Source organism: Vigna angularis, chromosome 7 (assembly GCF_016808095.1).
Source record: "Vigna angularis cultivar LongXiaoDou No.4 chromosome 7, ASM1680809v1, whole genome shotgun sequence".
In the NCBI taxonomy this organism is placed as follows: Eukaryota; Viridiplantae; Streptophyta; class Magnoliopsida; order Fabales; family Fabaceae; genus Vigna; species Vigna angularis.
In genome coordinates this window covers 20978182-20997554 of record NC_068976.1, presented here as the reverse complement: position 1 = coordinate 20997554, position 19373 = coordinate 20978182, and the positions used below count along the sequence as shown (strand labels likewise).

The 19373-nt window shown below is 36.6% G+C and overlaps 1 protein-coding gene across 4 annotated transcripts; it reads left to right on the top strand.

Moving 5' to 3' along the window:
- Window positions 1-1460: 1460 nt before the first annotated feature.
- LOC128197721 (disease resistance protein RPV1-like) lies at window positions 1461-17573 on the top strand. 4 transcript variants are annotated; one of them, XM_052880121.1, is made up of 6 exons: window positions 1461-1564; window positions 1802-3598; window positions 12851-13964; window positions 14071-14343; window positions 14468-15331; window positions 15805-17573. In XM_052880121.1, the coding sequence occupies exons 2-6, from the start codon at window positions 3108-3110 to the stop codon at window positions 17461-17463; spliced, it is 4401 nt and encodes a 1466-aa protein (XP_052736081.1). In that variant the 5' UTR covers window positions 1461-1564; window positions 1802-3107; the 3' UTR covers window positions 17464-17573. The 4 variants fall into 4 exon arrangements, with proteins under 4 accessions (XP_052736081.1, XP_052736080.1, XP_052736079.1 ...); XM_052880120.1 differs by lacking the exon at window positions 1461-1564 and adding an exon at window positions 1627-1694; XM_052880119.1 differs by lacking the exon at window positions 1461-1564 and having other exon boundaries at window positions 1740-1977; window positions 2066-3598.
- Window positions 17574-19373: the final 1800 nt, after the last annotated feature.

Below are 19373 nucleotides of genomic sequence, written 5' to 3'. Positions count from 1 at the left end.
TGATTTTCAAAATGTTTAACTATTCCCTAAAATAAAACTCTAAAGAAAAAATATATATTTATTTAGTTTGTTTGGGCCCGACAAGGATTGACCTTGCTCCTACGTATTCTCATTCAGAATAAGAAATCAGGGTTACGTAGTTCTTTTGAAACTGCTTGAAAAGTATGTTTGAGGAATTGTCTGAGGAATTGTTTGAGGAATTGTTTGAGAGATTTGTTTAAGAAATTGATTATGGATAAATTTGGATTTTTGGGGGAGTGAACCTGACAAGGACTAGCCTTGCTCCTACGTATCTCCACTTTTGATGGAGAATCAAGGAACACGTAGTTCTGGCTGGCGAGATTGTTTGTTGTTTGTGGATGTTTTTAGTTTTTTGAAGATTTTATATTTTTTTGTATTTTGATGTAATATTTAGATTTTTGTGTAATGAACACTAGGCTTATGCGTACGATCGCACGAGCACTTGTTAACTTTCTGTTAAAGTGTACCAAATCGTTCTAAGTAATAAAACCGGTAAGACCGGATATCGTTTCCCAAGAGACTCGTGTCACCAAACAATCGTATAATTTCCAACTAACTTAGACTAAAGAATGCTTCATAATTTGTGTTTTTGTACAATTAAAGTAAACATGAAACATAATTGATAAAAATGATCTTAGATACTCAAACACTTGGAAATAAAAAGATTAGAAATGATATGAAATGGTATTGTTGGGGGTATGATTTCACCTACTTCATTCTTATGTATAGAAAATCACTTCCTCTTCATTAATATACCATTGTCAATCTACTAAATTACTCAAACTCAATCCCTTGGTAGAGAGAGAGGCTACACTTTCTTATTAAGCTCAAATCCTTTATAAGACCTAACAATTATTTTTGCATTAAGAATCGAAATTTAAGACAACCAAAGATCCTAATTCTATCCTATATACAAAGAGTTTCGAGAGATAGTGAATGACAGTGGTCCATTGCATTTATGAAATATCTAGATCATTGGTCCTCTTGTTTGATCACAACAGACTAAATCATCGTTATTACATTGTCTAAGCATTTGTTCTAATATAATTGATGAATTATATATGGTATGATGTCGGCAAATAAATAATTAACAATTTTTAATTGATTGGTTAAGACAGTGGTTGTTGAAATAGTAACAATTGATTTGTAGTTAATAAAAATATTAATTGTTTATTGGTAATGGGTTATATTTAAAGTAAACTCATTTTAATAATTAATAAAGTTATTGATTTGAGTGTGGGAAACATATGGTCTTCCACATGGCTTAAAAAAAAGACTTGAGGGAAGATGAAAAATCATTAGAAAACTCATATAATTTTCAAAATAATTTGAAATACTTTTAGTAGAGAAGCTCAACCTAACCCGCAATATTTATAGGACCCAGACCAGACTGTCACTCCTTTATTGCAACGAACATCTTTATTTTCCTCGAAATGCTGGAGCGACAGCACAAAAATATTTAGCATAATTATCATATTTAATAATCAAACTTCTACTGGCAGGCCTCTAGTCAATGTAATCACGTGAAGGTTTGAAGAGGCAGGTACATATCCCTCTCTTTGAATTCCCAAAATCATAAGTGGAACAAAGCTTCAATTTGATTTTTGAGAGTATTGCAGAATCAACAAAAATTTAATACAATCAAAATGTCACAACGTCTTATAGAAGTAAAGGTAGATTTGTTTTTCTTTTTCTATTCTTAAATTCATTACAATTAACTTTTTTCTATTACATACCTATTGTCATCATTGTTCGTGAATTACTTGTCCTCTGAGAACAGTTTAAATCACTTCTTTTGAGAAAAAAGTGAATACCTTTGCGACTTAGTCCGCATTACCGTAGAATCAAGAGGTCCCCTGTAGTCCGCGTTAATCACTCCGGCACCCATTACATTATCAGGTCTGCCGCAATTGAAGAAGCAGTAAAGAAACTTTTGCCTGTTATAGCAATCAGGATGTAAGCATTTCGATTTACTGATTTGATGGTCCATTCAATTCACTTGAGAAAACATTTTCACTTGACCCTTTTAGCTTGTGTTGAATAGCTTCAAGCAGAAAGCGTATAGATTCTACAAATGATACAATCAGAGAGCCAAGAGCCACAGACCCAAGATTATATCGCATAAGCCGCGTCATGGAGGATAAGACAGAAAGAAAAGGAATTTCTGGAGATGTTTCACCATGGGCCATAATCACCAACACCTACGGATGAAAGCACTGACCAATTTGAAACAAAGCTAAATTCGCAACCTGCAAGGAAGCGCAACCAGCAAAGCCATCGCGCCACTTCGTCTTCTCTGCGAAGAGTAAAACCCCGAAGCAGCGACCATCGTAGAGCGCAGAAACCCAATCGTGCCGGAATGTGCTGCACCTGATCGCCCGTCACCGGCGACGACGGCTGCTGTTGCGGCGGCGACTGAGCCAGCATCGCCAACGAAATCGGAGAGTACCCGCTCATCGTGCGGGCAGCGTTCTCCCTCGGTGGTACCGGCGGCGGAATTGCATACAACCGTCAGGGTTTGTTAGAGCTTTGCAAGGCTGGGTTTGCTGCTAGTTTGACCACTCAGGTTTTGATTGATAAGTCTTTTCTGCCATTTGATCCATTGAGAATGTTGATTCAATGAGGGTTCACACTGGCGATTCTATTACGGTTGCTTCATGTGATTGAAAATTTCTTATGAAATTGTCATTTAAGAGATCTTCAAAAACACCAGTACGACCAAGGCATCTAATAGGACTACTCAAACTAACGACTTTTCTGCTTTTGTAAGACTCAAATATTGGAAGGTGTTTGGTGACTTCAATATGCAAAAGTATTTCAAAATCCACCACATCATGGGGCCATATGTATCCATCGTCATACTCTCTGCGTCATTAGGCCATATGAGGTCTGACATCTGAGCAGCGTAACATGTTGGTATCAAAATAATCTCTGTAAGAGAGCACCTTCCACGAAAGACACTGTAAGAGAGCACCTTCCACGAAGCTTAGTTAGCGTGTATATCCGCGTAAGACACTGTATTTAATCACACACTGAATAGAACAAAGCAGTTCAGCCTCCTTAGTTCTAGTATTGGTTTTTTTAGCATGGAAAAACATGGTGAGGAAGAAGAGTTTGCTGGTTTCAGCTACGATGTGCTCATTAATTTTAGAGGTGAAGATGCTGGGAACAATTTTGTAGGACATCTCCGTAGAGAGTTGAGTAAGGAGGGAATAAACACAATCGATGATGACAGGGATATGAGGATAGGGAAAGGTCTTTCACTTGCTCTGTTCGAGGCCATTGAAGAATCTAATATTTTCATAGTTGTGTTTTCTGAGAACTATGCATCTTCCACATGGTGTCTGGATGAACTTGTTGAGATTATGGAACGCACCCACAAGAACAGTAAGCAAGTTGTTTACCCAGTGTTCTACCATGTAGATCCTGCAGATATACGGAAAATAAGAAATAGTTTCGAAAAACACATGACGGCACACGAAAATGAGATTGGAAAAGAGTCGCAGAGAAGAATACAAGCTTGGAGGTCTGCTTTGTTTGAAGCAGCTAGCTTGCCAGGGATGCATATTCCCACCGGGTATGTACATCAACAATTTCATTACAAAAATCATTCAATCTTATTTCTATATTATTCTAAAATTTGAAAGCTAACTCACTAATTAACTTGATTGTGTAATATAATGTTTCTATTTTAACGTTAGGAAACCCTCGACAACATTAAATTAACATATATGAGCTGAAAATGAAAAACATTCGGAGAAATGCGAAGAACAGTATGTTTGTGTCAAATTTGACAATGATAAGTGATTCCATATGTCTAACATATTTATGTTAAATTATTACTTTATTATATTCTTGTGAGTCATTGACAGCTTAGACATCAAAATAATAATATACTGGTTTATAACTAAAAAACATAATAGCTTAATTTTACTAATAAATAAAATTACAATATCTTACTATGAATTTAAAGATAAACTAATAAAGAAGTACAACTAAAAAAGAGTATTAAAGGATAAATTATTTTTTTATTAATCATCTAAAGTAATAGAAAAAGAAAAAAAAACAATTTGATATGTTTAGTAAGAATATATTGTCTTTCTAATAATAAGAATAACTAAACACAAGAATAAAGTTTCTTTAATACATGACTTCACTTTTAACATTTATTTTATATAAAATTTTTTATTAAATCTTTACATAATATTTTATTTTTTTTATTCTGTATTATTTATTTTTCTGATAAATTCGTTAACATTAAATAATTTTGTGCTTAGTTAGGTTTTTATTTACATCAATATTTTTCATATTCACATTTTTCCCCTCAACTATTTCTGAAACAAAATTATAGGATATACACATGCGCTTTGTTCTAGAATCAAATTCACATCATGCTTTTCTTTATCACTTATACTAGTTTTTTTTTATCAACATTCATATTCTTATACTCATCTTCGTTTATCATATACGAAGTTTAATTTCATCCTCTTTTGTCCATGAAACCATTCAATTCAATTCACAAGCTTTTTTTGCCTTTCTTTTTGTTTAAATGTTTTATTGTTTCTGAAGGTGATAATGAACGCACTAAATGAGAAACATTTGCTTTTAAAATTATTATCATTATGTTTGGTCACGTCGACACTTATGAAATTAATATTGAAAGTAGATTTCATTTAATTATTGCTATTATATATTAAATAAATTTTAGAATAAAACTGTACTAGCATGAGTTTGACCGATATTAAATTTCTTGAATTACATACTAATTTACAAATTAGTGATAAATTTGTTTTGCTTTGCTGAAAATTGTTAAAACACTAAAATTTATATATATATATATATATATATTCCATATATATATATATATATATATATATATATATATATATATATATATATATATATATATATATATATATATATATATATATATATATATATATATATATATCATGACAGAACACAATATAACTCACTTCTCAAGTTGGGTACACACACAAGCAACATCAAACAACAACATAAACATAATACATTTTAACACTCCCCCTCAAGTTGGAGCATATAAATCATATGCACCAAGCTTGGAACATATAAACTGAATCCTAGGCACTCTTAAAGACTTAGTAAAAATATTTGCAAATTGTTCATTAGAATTGACAAATTCTGTAATGAGATCCTTGGACAATAACTTCTCTCTGATGAAATGACAATCAATTTCTATATGTTTTGTTCTCTCATGGAACACTGGATTGGAGGCAATGTGAAGAGCTGCTTGGTTATCACAATACAACTTCATAGGCTTGTTTTCACAGAATTTTAATTCTTGAAGGAGTTGTTTGATCCATATAAGTTCACATGTACTTATGGCCATAGATCGGTATTCATCTTCTGCACTAGATCGAGCAACAACACTTTGTTTCTTGCTTTTCCATGATACAAGGTTCCCTCCAAGGAGTACACAATATCCTGTAGTAGATCTTCGATCATTCGGACAACCAGCCCAATCTGCATCACAATATCCTTCTAACTCAGTACTTCCCTTGTTCTCATACAATAGTCCATGACATGGATTCCCTTTTACATATCTAAGGATGCGTACCACGGCATTCCAATGATCAATATGAGGATTTTGCATAAATTGGCTCACAACTCCCACTGGATAAGAAAGATTAGGTCTTGTTATGGTGAGATATATTAGTTTTCCAACCAACCTTCTGTATCTTTCTGGATCTGAGAAAGGTTCACCATGGTTTTTCATTAACTTTTTATTTGAGTCCATAGGACTATCAATGGGCTTGCAATCTGTCACACCTGTTTCCTCCAAAATATCCAGGGCATATTTTCTTTGTGAAATGATGACTCCTTCTTTTGATTGTGCCACTTCAATACCAAGGAAGTATTTCAACCGACCTAAGTCTTTGGTTTGAAAGTGGTTGAACAAATGATCCTTTAATTGAGCAATTCTCGCAACATCATTTCCTGTAATTACAATATCATCAATATAAACCATTAGATAAACACATTTATCAGGATTAGAATGCCCATAAAACACTGAATGATCTGCTTCACATCGTTTTAATCTGAATTGTTGCACAACATGGCTAAATATACCAAACCAAGCTCGAGGTGATTGTTTCAAACCGTAGAGTGAACGACGTAATTTACAAACTAACTTAGACTCCCCTGAGCAACACAACTAAATCCAGGAGGTTGCTCCATGTATATCTCCTCTTCCAGATCACCATGAAGAAAGGCATTTTTAATATCCAATTGGTGAAGTGGCCATTGTCTAATGGCAGCCATGGCAAGAAATAGACGAACACTACTGATTTTGGCCACCGAAGAAAAAGTATCACAATAGTCGAGACCATAAACCTGAGTATATCCCTTTGCGACTAGACGAGCTTTAAGACGATCAATGGCACCAGTAGGACCAACTTTAATAGCATATACCCATCTGCATCCCATAGGTTTCTTATCAGGAGGAAGAGGTACAAGGTCCCAAGTGCCACTTTTGTCAAGTGCCTGCATTTCATCAATCATGGCTTGTCGTCATCCAGGGTGATCAAGTGCCTCACGAACATTATTAGGAACTTTGATGTTAGAAAAGGAGGAAACAAAGGAGAAATATGTAGGAGACAGACGATGGTAACTTAAAAAATTATAAACAGGATAAGGATTTCGAGTAGATCGAATACCTTTTCGAAGAGCAATAGGCCAAGCCTGATTTGAGTCAAGAGAGGACGAGGAGGATGAAGGATCCATGGTCTGAGAATTTGATGGAGAAGGAGTTGAGTCTCGAGGATCTTCAGGCACGGAGGAAGGTGGTTCAACAATATCTTGTGCATTCTGAGTTTGAGCTGAAGATGGAGAAGCGGGAATGACCAAGGGGTCACATAATGGTATAGGAAGCATCTCTTCAACAGATGAAGGATACTCCTTGGAAGACAAGAAGAAGGGTGTATCCTCAAAAAAGGTGACATCAGAAGACATATAATACCTTCTTGTGGAGGGAGAATAACATCTATATCCTTTCTGAATGCGAGAATATCCCAAAAAGACACATTTGATAGACTTGGGAGAAAGTTTATCAAGACCAGGAGAAACATTATGGACAAAACATGTACACCCAAATACACGTGGGGGAATATGATATAGGGCGTCATTTGGAAAAATAACAGAATAAGGAACTTTATTCTCAAGAGAGGAAGACGGCATCCTATTGATTTGAAAACAGGCAGTGAGGATTGCATCCCCCCAATGATGAACAGGAACATTAATATTTAACATCAGGGAACATGTTGTTTCAATAAGATGTCTATTCTTTCTCTCAGCTATGCCATTTTGTTGTGGAGTGTGAGGACATGTTGACTGATGTAAAATTCCTTTGGAAGATAAAAATGAAGAAAATGCAGCAGAAAAATATTCCTTAGCATTATCACTTCTGAGAATTTTAATTGTCTTTCCAAATTGATTTTGAATTTCATTAACAAAGGACATAAAAATGGCTAAAAGTTCAGTTCTCTCTTTCATAAGATAAACCCACGTACATCGAGAAAATTCATCAATGAATGTTACAAAATAGTTAAAACCAAAGGAAGTAACCCGACTCGGTCCCCAAATATCAGAGTGAATGGTAGAAAAAATAGACTTACATCGTGTCTCAGATTTCTTTGGATAAGAAGATCTAACATGTTTTCCTAACTGACAAGACTCACAATCTAAGACAGGAATGTGTTTAAGACTTGGAACCATCAACTTCAGCTTAGACAAATTTGGGTGACCCAAACGATCATGTAAAGTTTTAGGAGATGAAGTTGAAATGCAAGAAACAAAAGAGGTAGGTTTTAGGAAATACAATCCTCCTGACTCATATCCTTCTCCAATTCGACGACCCGTACCATGTTCCTGTATGACAATGGAAGTACCAGTAAAGGTTATAGAACAATTTAATGAACGTGTCAATTGACTCACGGACATTAAGTTATAAGGACAATGAGGAATATACAAAATAGAATTTAAGTTCAGTGAGGGAGATAAAGACACTTTGTCGATTCCTTGAGATGTCAATTTGGATCCATTAGCAATAGTAACTAATTGAGGAACTTTTTGAGAGGTAATGGAGGAAAACAAACGAGTGTTACCAAACAAATGATTTGAGGCACCTGAATCAAGAATCCATGAACCTTGACATTCTGCAGATTGTGAGATACGTGCACTTGACACACTTGGCACTAAAGGAAACTGACAATGCCTAGTGGATTTCTCAAACTTGTATCTCCAAAATTCTTGATACTCTTTGTTAGAATTATTGTATTTGTATTTAGATATGAGTGTGTATGTGCTGTATGTGAGTGTATAAGAGTGTGTATTCCATTCACTTAATCCTATAAATATAGGATTAAGGAGAAGGATGTAATATGTAAGAGAACCATTTCATTCAATAGAATATCATTTTCACATGGTATCAGAGCAGGTTCTCTGATCTACATCTAGGGCCTCTACTGTCTGCTGGCAGCCCCTACAGTTTCCGCCGATAGCCCCTATAGTTTCCGGTGACAGCCCCTCAAATTCTATTTTCTCTTCTTCTCTGTGCACCAGTCCAGACCGAGTGTCACTGCTGTCGCCGCCACTTTCCGCTGCCATCGCTGCTGACTCCCTCGTCTCCGCCGTCGTCGCTGCCGCCGGTCACCGTCATAGTTTCGACGGGTGACCAGCGGATCTGGACCGTCTCCTTGAGCGACGGCCAACCCTGCCGGAGACAGGACCAGAATCCTCCGAACGCGCCGCCACAGAGCTCTTCTTTCCGGCTAGTCCGCTGCCGGCCGCCGTCACTGTTTCGACCGGTGACCATCGGATCTGGAGCGTCTCCTCGAGCGACGACCAACCCCGCCGGAGACAACACCAGATTCCTCGGAACGCGCCTCCACGCGCCTCCTCTTTCCGGCAGATCTCGGACGCATATAGCCACGCGCCGCCTTGTCGCCGGCCACCGTCACCGTTCCGACCGGCGACCACTGGATCTGGTTCGCCTCTTCACGCGACGACCAACCCCACCGGTGCCGCCGTCCGAAACCTCCGCACCAGCTGTCACGCGCCGCTTCTTCTCGGCCAGTCTCGGTCGCGTGTTCTGCACGCGCCGCCTTCCCGGTGCCGGTGTTTCACCGCGACACCTCCATAGCCGTCGTCGGAGCTCCCTCTCTCTGTTCCGACCATCAGAGCAGCCATTGCTGCCATCTTCGTCTCCATCGTTGATGTCCAGGCGCCGTTTTGCGACTGTCCAACGTCGTGTGCCGCTGTCCGGTCACCGTTTTCCGCTGTCCAGCCACTGTTTGTCACTGTCTGTGCCGTCTGCCGCTGTCCAGGCGCCATTTACCACTGTCCAGGCGCCATTTGCCATTGTCTAGGCGCCGTTTGCCGCTGTCTAGGCGTCATTTGCCGCTGTCCCGGGCCGTTTGCCACTGTCTAGGCGCCCTTTGCCGTTGTCCCGCGCGTTTGACCACTGTCCAACCACCATTGACCTCTGTCCAGGCGCCGTTTCCGCTGTCCGGCACCGTTTTGCCGTTGTCCAAGCGAAGTTTGCCGTTGTTCGGCACTGCTTGCCACTTTTCGGTGCTAGAGTTAGCTCGATGCTTGGCACTGTTTGCCGTTGTTCAGTGCTAGAGTTAGCACTGTTTGCTGCTGTTTGGTGCTAGAGTTAGCACAGTTTGCCGCTGTTCGGTGCTAGAGTTAGCCCGATCTTCTTGTGATACACTGCTACGTATCACCACTTGGGAGTTGTCCAGCAAAGAATTTTGGACCTTCAATTTGGATCTTTGATGCCTTTGTTTCAGCATTGTAGCTTTATCTTGTGTTTTGTTTTAATGGTCTAGCAACTGTGATATTCCACATTTCCGCCCTTCACACTAAGGGGGAGTACGTTTCCAAGACAATGCAAGTCACATGTATATGGGTGTAGTCCCTGCAGTTTTGTAGATTTCAGCTACTACTGTTGATCCCGTCACCCAGCCATCATTGATGAGGATTTAGTGTAGTCCCTGCAGTTTTGTAGCTCTTAGCTTTCAGCTACCACTGTTGATCCCGTCACTCATCCATCATTGATTGGAGAATCAGTCCTTGCAGTTTGTCATTGGCCACCACTACCCTTTTCTTCATCCACTTTTGAAGTTGAAGTTTCACAAGCTGCTGTTAGTCCATCTATGTTTGCCTCACACTCTTGAAGACAAATCATCTAGTTCAACACCAAGTTCATCTATTCCAAGCTTAGTACATACAATCTGTATGCTCCAGCTTGAGGGGGAGTGTTAGAATTATTGTATTTGTATTTGGATATGAGTGTGTATGTGCTGTATGTGAGTGTATGTGAGTGTGTATTCCATTCACTTAATCCTATAAATATAGGATTAAGGAGAAGGATGTAATATGTAAGAGAACCATTTCATTTTCATCAGGAATTGAGCACAGAGAAGAGGCCAATGCTGAGGAAGATTTGTCCGATGATGGATCACAGGCAGGGGAGAAGAAGAGGAGGCTTAACATGGAACAGGTGAAGACACTTGAGAAGAGCTTTGAGTTGGGTAATAAGCTTGAGCCAGAAAGGAAAATGCAACTTGCAAGAGCTCTTGGCTTGCAGCCAAGACAAATTGCTATATGGTTCCAGAACAGAAGGGCAAGGTGGAAGACCAAGCAGTTTGATACTCTTCATTTGAACATTGCACATACCCACTTCGACTACTATGGCATCCTCCATTAGCTTCGTTCCTTGAAGTGGCAGATAAGGAGAAATTAGTTTTAGTAGACGATGTCATTCTAGATTTGTGAGTAGGATCCAAAAAGAAACAAGGTCTTATGACTATGGGAAATCAGAATCCCTCTTCAACCATACTAAGAAATGAAGCTCATCAATGTGAAATTTAAGAGAGAAAACCCTAGGTGCAAACAACAACTACCAAACCAGCGAAGCAAGGGGCCAAAACATGCTGAGGAAGCTACGACAAAACTATCTGCAACGGCGCAGTGTCGACCCAATATAGAGAAGGTTGCGCGTGAGGAACACGCGCCGGAGAATCGCTGGAAACAGGCGGCACGTGAGGACCACGCACCGGGAACTTGTTGGAGATAGGTGGCGCGTGGCGGCGCGTGAAGAGGAGTCTGCTCTTGACTCCGACGAGGTTGGCCGTCGCTCGAGAAGACGGTCCAGATCCGCTGGTCACCGGTCAAAACCGTGACAGTGGCCGGACGGTGGCCGGCGTAAATTGGAGAGAAGCTGCACGTGGAGGAGCGTGTGGAGGTTTCTGAGGAAGCGGCCACCAGGGTTGGGTCGCGCTTCTCTAGGCGAACCTAACCCTCAACTTTGCCTGACAAACGGCGGCGGCGACAGTGATAGCATCGGCAGCGGCGGAAACTGGCGGCGACAGCAGTGGTACACTGGGTCTGGCTCTTGATACCATGTTAAAACACTAAGACATTTTATTCATATATGAAAAATGTAAGTTACAAGGTTATGGTATTATATATATATATATATATATATATATATATATATATATATATATATATATATATATATATATATATATATATATATATATATATATATATATATATATATTTATAGAATACCATGACAGAACACAATTACACAATATAACCCACTTCTCAAGTTGAGTACACACACAAACAACATCAAACAACAACATAAACATAATACATTTTAACAAAAATATTAAGAGTTTACCTTCAAATGTCAATGCTAATGAATTCGGTTCTTGTTCTTATAGTCTTTTCATGTATAATGCAAATCTAACATTATTGACTAATTTACCGTAACTTTTATTTACTAGCATCTTTGACTAATGATAAATGTTTATTGACTTACAATTAATAAAAAGTGAAGTAGATATTTGGTTACATTCTTCCGTATTGAAACACTACAACACTTTTAGTAAGTAATTCTTCTAGGAAAATAAAAGCATCCTTATTCTATCTTTGTGAATTTTCATTGCTAAAATTTTGTTTTGTCGGTGTTATAAGGACAAATATAGAACTTTACTGTTTTTAAAAATAAAAAATTATAATTTTTGTGGAAACTTTAAAAGAAAAAAATATTTTTTCCTCCCTTAATTTTTTTTATCATGGCCACAATAAATAAAAAAGTGATTTTGGTGTTATTTTATTAAAAAAAGTAGTATACTGAAGTAGGAATTATGTAATTTGAGTGTGTTTTTGTAATAAAAAAAATAATATTATACTTATGTTCAACTTATGTAGGAATTTTACTTTTCACATAAACAAGAATGACTCGGGTAACGTACTTTACGGGATATTGATATTGTTTTTATCATGTGTGGTCTTTTTCTATATATATTATTGTAAAATATTATTAATGTATATAAAATGTTAAATTGTTGACTATGAAATCAAATTTTAGATTCTTTTGGTGTGTCAATTGATTTTGTTAGTCATGAAATTGTAATTGTGAACATTATACAAAAATTAATTTAAAAGATTGAAAAACTATTAAACAAATCCAAAGTGAAACAAAAAAAAAAATCACTTTTTATTCGAATTTGATATTCTACTTTGGTACGTGTCCTTATAAATTATCAATATTTATTTTTTTGTTTTGATTAAAATTTCTAACATTGTCATCTCTAGTAAATTTAAATTGTGAGTATTCATAACGTGTAATCATAATTGGTTGGTGCTATTGGTTATTAATATCAATGCTTATTATCTACTACATTAATCACAATGTTTATTATTTAGTAGAGTAATTAAAAGGAAATCTTGATATCAAACAAATAATTAATACATTCTGCTCCTATAGGAATGATGAAAACGACAATATTATTGAAAAAATTGTTGAGAAGATTCGTAGAAGTATAGCTCCTAAACCTTTATATACCGGTGAAAATGTTGTTGGACTGAAGCCACGCGTAGAAGAAGTTATGTCACTTTTGGACATGAAGCCTGATGACAACACTGTAAGGATGTTGGGCATATATGGACTTGGTGGAATTGGAAAAACGAAACTTGCAAAAGCTTTGTATGACAAAATTGTGCACAACTTTGATGCTGCATGTTTTCTTGCCGATGTTAGAGAAAAATCAAAAACAATCAATGGCATGGAAGATCTACAAAAGACACTTTTATCTGAGATGTTTGAGGAGTTGGAAACTGAATTGGGAAGTGCATATAAAGGAATCTACGAAATAAAACGAAAGCTCCACCGGAAGAAACTTCTTTTGGTTCTTGACGACGTTGACGATAAAGAGGAGTTAGAAAAGTTGGCAGGAGGGTGTGATTGGTTTGGTCCAGGTAGTAGGATCATTATAACGACAAGGGAAAAAGATGTCCTAACTGCTCACCATGTTGGAAATATTTATGAAATGAAGGAACTTGATGAACAACATTCTTTAGAGCTGTTTTGTTGGAATGCCTTCCGACAAGGTTGTCCTAAAACAGGTTTTCAAGATGTGTCCGTGCGTGCTGCAGGTTATGCCAAAGGTGTTCCACTGGCTATACAAGTGATAGGCTCTGACTTAGCTAATCTTCATGAAGAAAGCTTAGATGCCTGGGAAGATGCATTGGAAGAATATGAGAAGACTCCTTCAAAGAAAGAGATTCAAGATGTGCTTAAAATAAGCTACGATAGATTGGATGATGATGCCAAACAAGTTTTCTTGGACATAGCTTGCTTCTTTAAAGGGGAGAGAATGAAATATGTGAAAAAGATACTTAAGGAATTTTGTTCAACATCCAACATGAAAGTACTTGTCAATAAATCACTCATAACTGTCGAGAATGACAGGCTGAAGATGCATGATCTAATACAACATATGGGTAGACAGATTGTTAGGCAGGAAGCACCAGATAATCCTGGAGAACGTAGCAGGATATGGGATTACGAAGATGTTATTGAAATACTAACGAAAGATTCGGTAATCGTCTACTTTTTTGCTTTATTTGTTTTTTATTTATACATTATAGTGTTTTATATTAATGATAATATGCATTTGAAGTTGGTTCTTTGTACTTGTGTTAAAGGGAAGTGATAAGATTCAAGGGATTAAGCTAGATCCTCCTAAGCAAGCAGAAGTAAAATGGAGTGGAACTGAGTTTGGGAAAATGAAATGGCTCAGAATTCTCATTGTTCGAAACACGTCCTTTTCATCTGAACTTCAACATTTACCAAATCATTTAAGACTACTTGACTGGGACAACTATCCTTCAAAGTCTTTCCCTACCAAATTCCATCCAAAGAAAATCGTTGTTTTCAATTTGCCTAGAAGTTCTCTAACATTCCAAGAGCCATTCAAGGTACAATTCTATATCATATTTTCCTACTTTTTGCATTTCAATTTTTTCATTCACATTAATAAGGTAATAACTCAACATGCTGCAAATGATTGTTTTTCTTTTATTGACATTTTGTATTTGGCAGAAATTTCCATGCTTGACTAATATGGACTTTTCCTATAACCAACGTATCCTCGAAATGCCTGATGTGTCCGAACTTCAGAATCTAAGAGAACTGAGACTTGATCATTGTAGAAACCTAATTGCAGTGCATCAATCTGTTGGATTTCTGAAAAGGCTTTCTCATTTAAGTGTTTCAGAATGCACAAAACTTGAAAAATTCCTGTCCAGAATGTTTCTACCATCTTTAGAAGTCTTTGATCTTAATCTATGTGAAAGAGTTGGTCACTTCCCAGAGATAATACAAGAAATGACAAAGCCATTGAAGATTTATATGATAAATACGGGTATTCAAGAGCTTCCAGAATCTATTAGTAAACTTATTGGGCTTGTTTTTATAGACATATCGAATAACAGGCAACTTAAATATCTGCCAAGCAGCTTATTCATGTTGCCAAATGTTGATTCCTTCAAAATCGAAGCTTGTTCGAAACTTGGACAATCCTTCAGAAGTTTGGTGCAACACCCTTCAAAAGTCAATGTTCGTCCAAAATTACGATCACTGAATTTCCAAAAGGATAACTTATCTGATGAAGATCTTCTTGCGATTCTTTGCTACTTTCCGAAATTAGAAGAATTGATTGTTTCAGAGAACAATTTTGTATATATCCCTTCATGCATCAATGAATGTGGTGACTTGACAAGTCTCGATTTGAATGGATGTAAGAAGCTTAAAAAAATTCCAGAACTCACTGGCTTGAGAATTCTTGATGTTCATCATTGTTTCTACCTTGAAGAAATTTCAGAGTTGCCGTCTACTGTTCGGAAAGTAGATGCAAGATTTTGTTCCAAGTTAACAAACGAGACATCAGACATGCTATGGTGTCAGGTATAATAAGTCCATTATTTAAGTTACATCAATTTCTAAAATAAATATGTATGGTCACTTTTCAAATATTATTATATTTTCATACTTTTTTTCTTTGGGTTTAAAATATGCATTTTTAAATATTTACTAACATTTTTAATTTTGAACCTTAAAAAAGATATCTATATGTTAAATTTTTATACGTAAAATACAACTTACATATTGTAACATACACCTTTAATTTTTATAATGTAAAATATTTGTTTATAATGGTTTAAAATTACAAATATTGAATATGAACTTTACATATATATACTTACATATTTATTAAACCTTCTAACAACTTCCAGCATCTTTGATACCTATATGTACCTTTACATTTTTCTTAAAATAACTTCTATTTAAGGTATTTTTAGTCATAGTCATGAATGGATAAGATTTATTAAAATGCATACAGAAGTGACGATTGAAACTGTTACAATAAAATATGACAGGTGAAGAAAGGGGATGGTGGAATTGAAATAGTGATGCCACTTATAACTGAGATTCCAGCATGGTTTAATTTTGTGGAGGTCGGAACGAATCCAGGTTTCTGGGTTCGTGGCAAGTTCCCAAACATTGTTCTAGCCATGATCTTCCACTTCGAAAATCAGAGTCAAAGCGACGAATTTGCTCGTCGTCGCCATGTTGATCTGCGTTTAGTTATCAACGGTCGAAATGCTTTTGGCAAAGGGTATCACAACTTTATAATTGAAGCAGAACACGTGTTGATCTGTGATCTACGAGTTTTGTTCAGTGAGAAGGAGTGGTTTGGCCTTGATGCACTTCTGGAGAAGGAGTGGAATGTGGTGCAGGTTGAGTATGAAGCCACTTCGTCCTTGATGATAAGTAGTTGGGGAGCGTTTGTGTATGAAGAAGGAAGCAATATGGAAGATCTCCTATTCAATTGTCCCAATCACATGGACTCGGAGAAGATGCCACCGGCAATAGTTGCTGAGAAAGATCCTATGGAGAAATATAAAAAGAGGATACGGGAGCTACGTCTAGACGAAACATTTAAGAACACGTTGACGGAATGGCAGGAGAACAAAGAAAGAGGAGTGAGGTGTCATGACGATTGCATGCGTGTGGCATTGGGACAAATAAAGAAGATATCAGAGGATGCTGAGGATGCATTGAGTTCAAAAGGGTCAGCTTTAGAAGATCCAAACTCCTACCTGAGGTGGCTTCTAGATACGATGGAAAATGATGATGGAAAGCCTAAAGAGATTATCAAAGGTGATCTGGCGTTGGTAAGACTAGAGAAACCAGTGACAGGGAAGAAGAAGGATAACGTAGGAGAAGCTTCAAGCTCTGGCCATCAGGAAAGCAAGGAGGAGGAAGAAGGCTACGATCCTCAACTGGATATCCCTTTTTATACTAATTTTGTCAGAAAACAAACAGTAGACGATTCTCTGCCGGAGGACATAGTGATGGAATTATTCTGTGAAGGAATGAGGGATGGACTTGTTGAGGCACAGAATGAATTTCCTTCTCTTGATATTGCTGAAAGCAGTAACGCTGTGTTGGAGAAGAAGGGTTATAAGGTTAGATGGGAACCTGAAGTAGAAATATCGGTTCAAAGTAGGATATACATGACTGGAATTTACTCTGGACTCAAAGAAGCAAAGCTGAGGTTTCCCGATTTGGACATGTGGGCAACAATAAATACTGTGGCAAAAAGGAAAGGGATCGAAGGATTTTTTGTACCTCCTTCTGAGGACCCTCTGATGCAAACATTCATGAGGATGAAGCAGCAAAGTAATTTTGAAGGCGAGGTGATGAGTAAACTGTTCTGGAAGTTGAAGGAGGAACACCAAACTCTGCGCAACAAATTTGCACGACTTGATGACGGAAATGAAAATGAATATGATGAGTGTGTTGAGAAGAGAGAAGAGAAGCGTGATGTTGTGCGAAAGTATGAAGAGATAAGTGGTGTTTTGAGAGGAAGAGGTGAAGAAATAGAGAGGCTGTACGAAGCTGGGGTTGAAGGATTCAAGAAATCAGAAGAGTTTGAAGATGTGATGGGTGCAATATACTTGAATGGACTGAGGGCAGGAATCCTCGAAGCACATGCTCTCTTACTTAATCTCCTTACTCTGCACAGAAACTGAGCAACGTCTCACTGCAGAGGTTGCTAATAATAAAAACATTGCCTACAATGTTTATTTAAGATCATATGTAAAGTGATGTCGTCAGTGGGATTGTACTCTTTCTGCGTCAACTTTTTTTCTTTCTTTTGCTAATGATGTGTCTTTTTTACTGTAAACAAACCAATATTAATGAAAATAAAATAAAAGCAAAGTCGAGTTTGCATTGCAGATAAGAAAGTTGGTAAAATGTGTTTCTCTTATCAGAGGTCATTTTAAAAATTTTAAAAATCGTAACGGGAGATACCACTTTTCTATACTTCAAAGCAAAGACAGAGTTAAAGGTTTGTTAAAATCCTTTGCATATTCTTGGTTTCCAGCTTCGCTTTTCTGATGCTTATGTTTCTGGTTTGTTAAGATCGTTTCAGAGCTTTGTTGCCTAATAAGAACTCATTTAAGATTAATCAAGTTGGATCTATCATTCTTGCAGTACCCATAGAGGTTATTTTTTTTATTGCTATTAATTCTTGCGATGTGATTGCGGTTTCCCCTGAGATTTTGAAGCCTGATTGCACCTGGATTTAACATTCTTGCGGCATGGCCTTCTTCCATTCCTCCTTCTTTCCTTTCTTTCGACCACCGTACCACTGACTTCAACATACTCTCTGGCACCTCTATGGCCTGCCCTCACGTCTCTGGTTTGGCTGCTCTTTTGAAAGCGGCACCCTGACCAGAGTCTCGCCGCCATAAGATCTGCTCTCATCACCACTGCCTACACTCTCGACAATGGAGGAGGTGGAGGAACCTTGTTGGACGAGTTCACTGGGAATGCTTCTTCGGTGCCACCATCAACCTCGCGAGCGTCACGTGCGACCCTCAACGCTTCACCATCAACAACCGCATCAGAAACATGCATAAGAACCTAATAATCGCAAACTCCATTAATGCACGAAGCTTCAACCTCCATCACCTTCGCCAAGCCTGCAAACCACAAAATTAGGAACTCATCATAAACTCCAATCACTGTAAACCCCGAACCCTACTTCGCGAGAGCCACCAGAGAGTCAATAATGAGACACCCTTCCCCTCGATTTTAATATATGAATTTTAATGTAAAATTAGTATTTGATTCTGATTAAAACTTGGATTTATTTTAATTCTAAAAATTAATAAATATAATCATTTTAAATATTATATTTTTTACATATGTTTTTATCGAATATTAAAGTAAAAATAAAGATGTAAAATAATTTCAATAATATCATAAAATATGTTTGACAAATGCAATAAATTTAATATAATAAGATTAAAATAATTTTATTTATTCACTTTTATACAGTATTAAAGTTCCAGAAAAAAAATTCAATTTTTATCAAAAATTAAAAAACTAAAAATATATTTAATCTAATAAAATAAGTATAACATAAACACACAAATAAAATGTTAATTATTGATTTTATAAAAAGAGTTAACTTATTTATTATACATATATTAAATTATTTATTATAATTATTATATAATGAATTTTTCACATAATTATTTATTTATTTTCCACGGGTATAAAATAATAATTTGAATTATTCTTCAAAAATATTTAATAATAATTTTGAGACGTCCCAAAATATATATATATATATATATATATATATATATATATATATATATATATATATATATATATAATAAAGACGTTATCAATATCGGATAAATAAGATTTTATAAAAATAAATAAAAAAGAATAAAAAAAATATTATTTGTTTTACTATTTGTACTCTCAAATTAAATTTTTATTTCTTAATTCAATGGTCCAAAATAATCTCACATTTTTTTACTTTTTCACCATCTTTTTTTCTTATCACATAGACTCTCTACATCATCATCCACCCCACTCTCTATATCACATTTAACCGTCATTTGTCTTTTTTATTTACTTT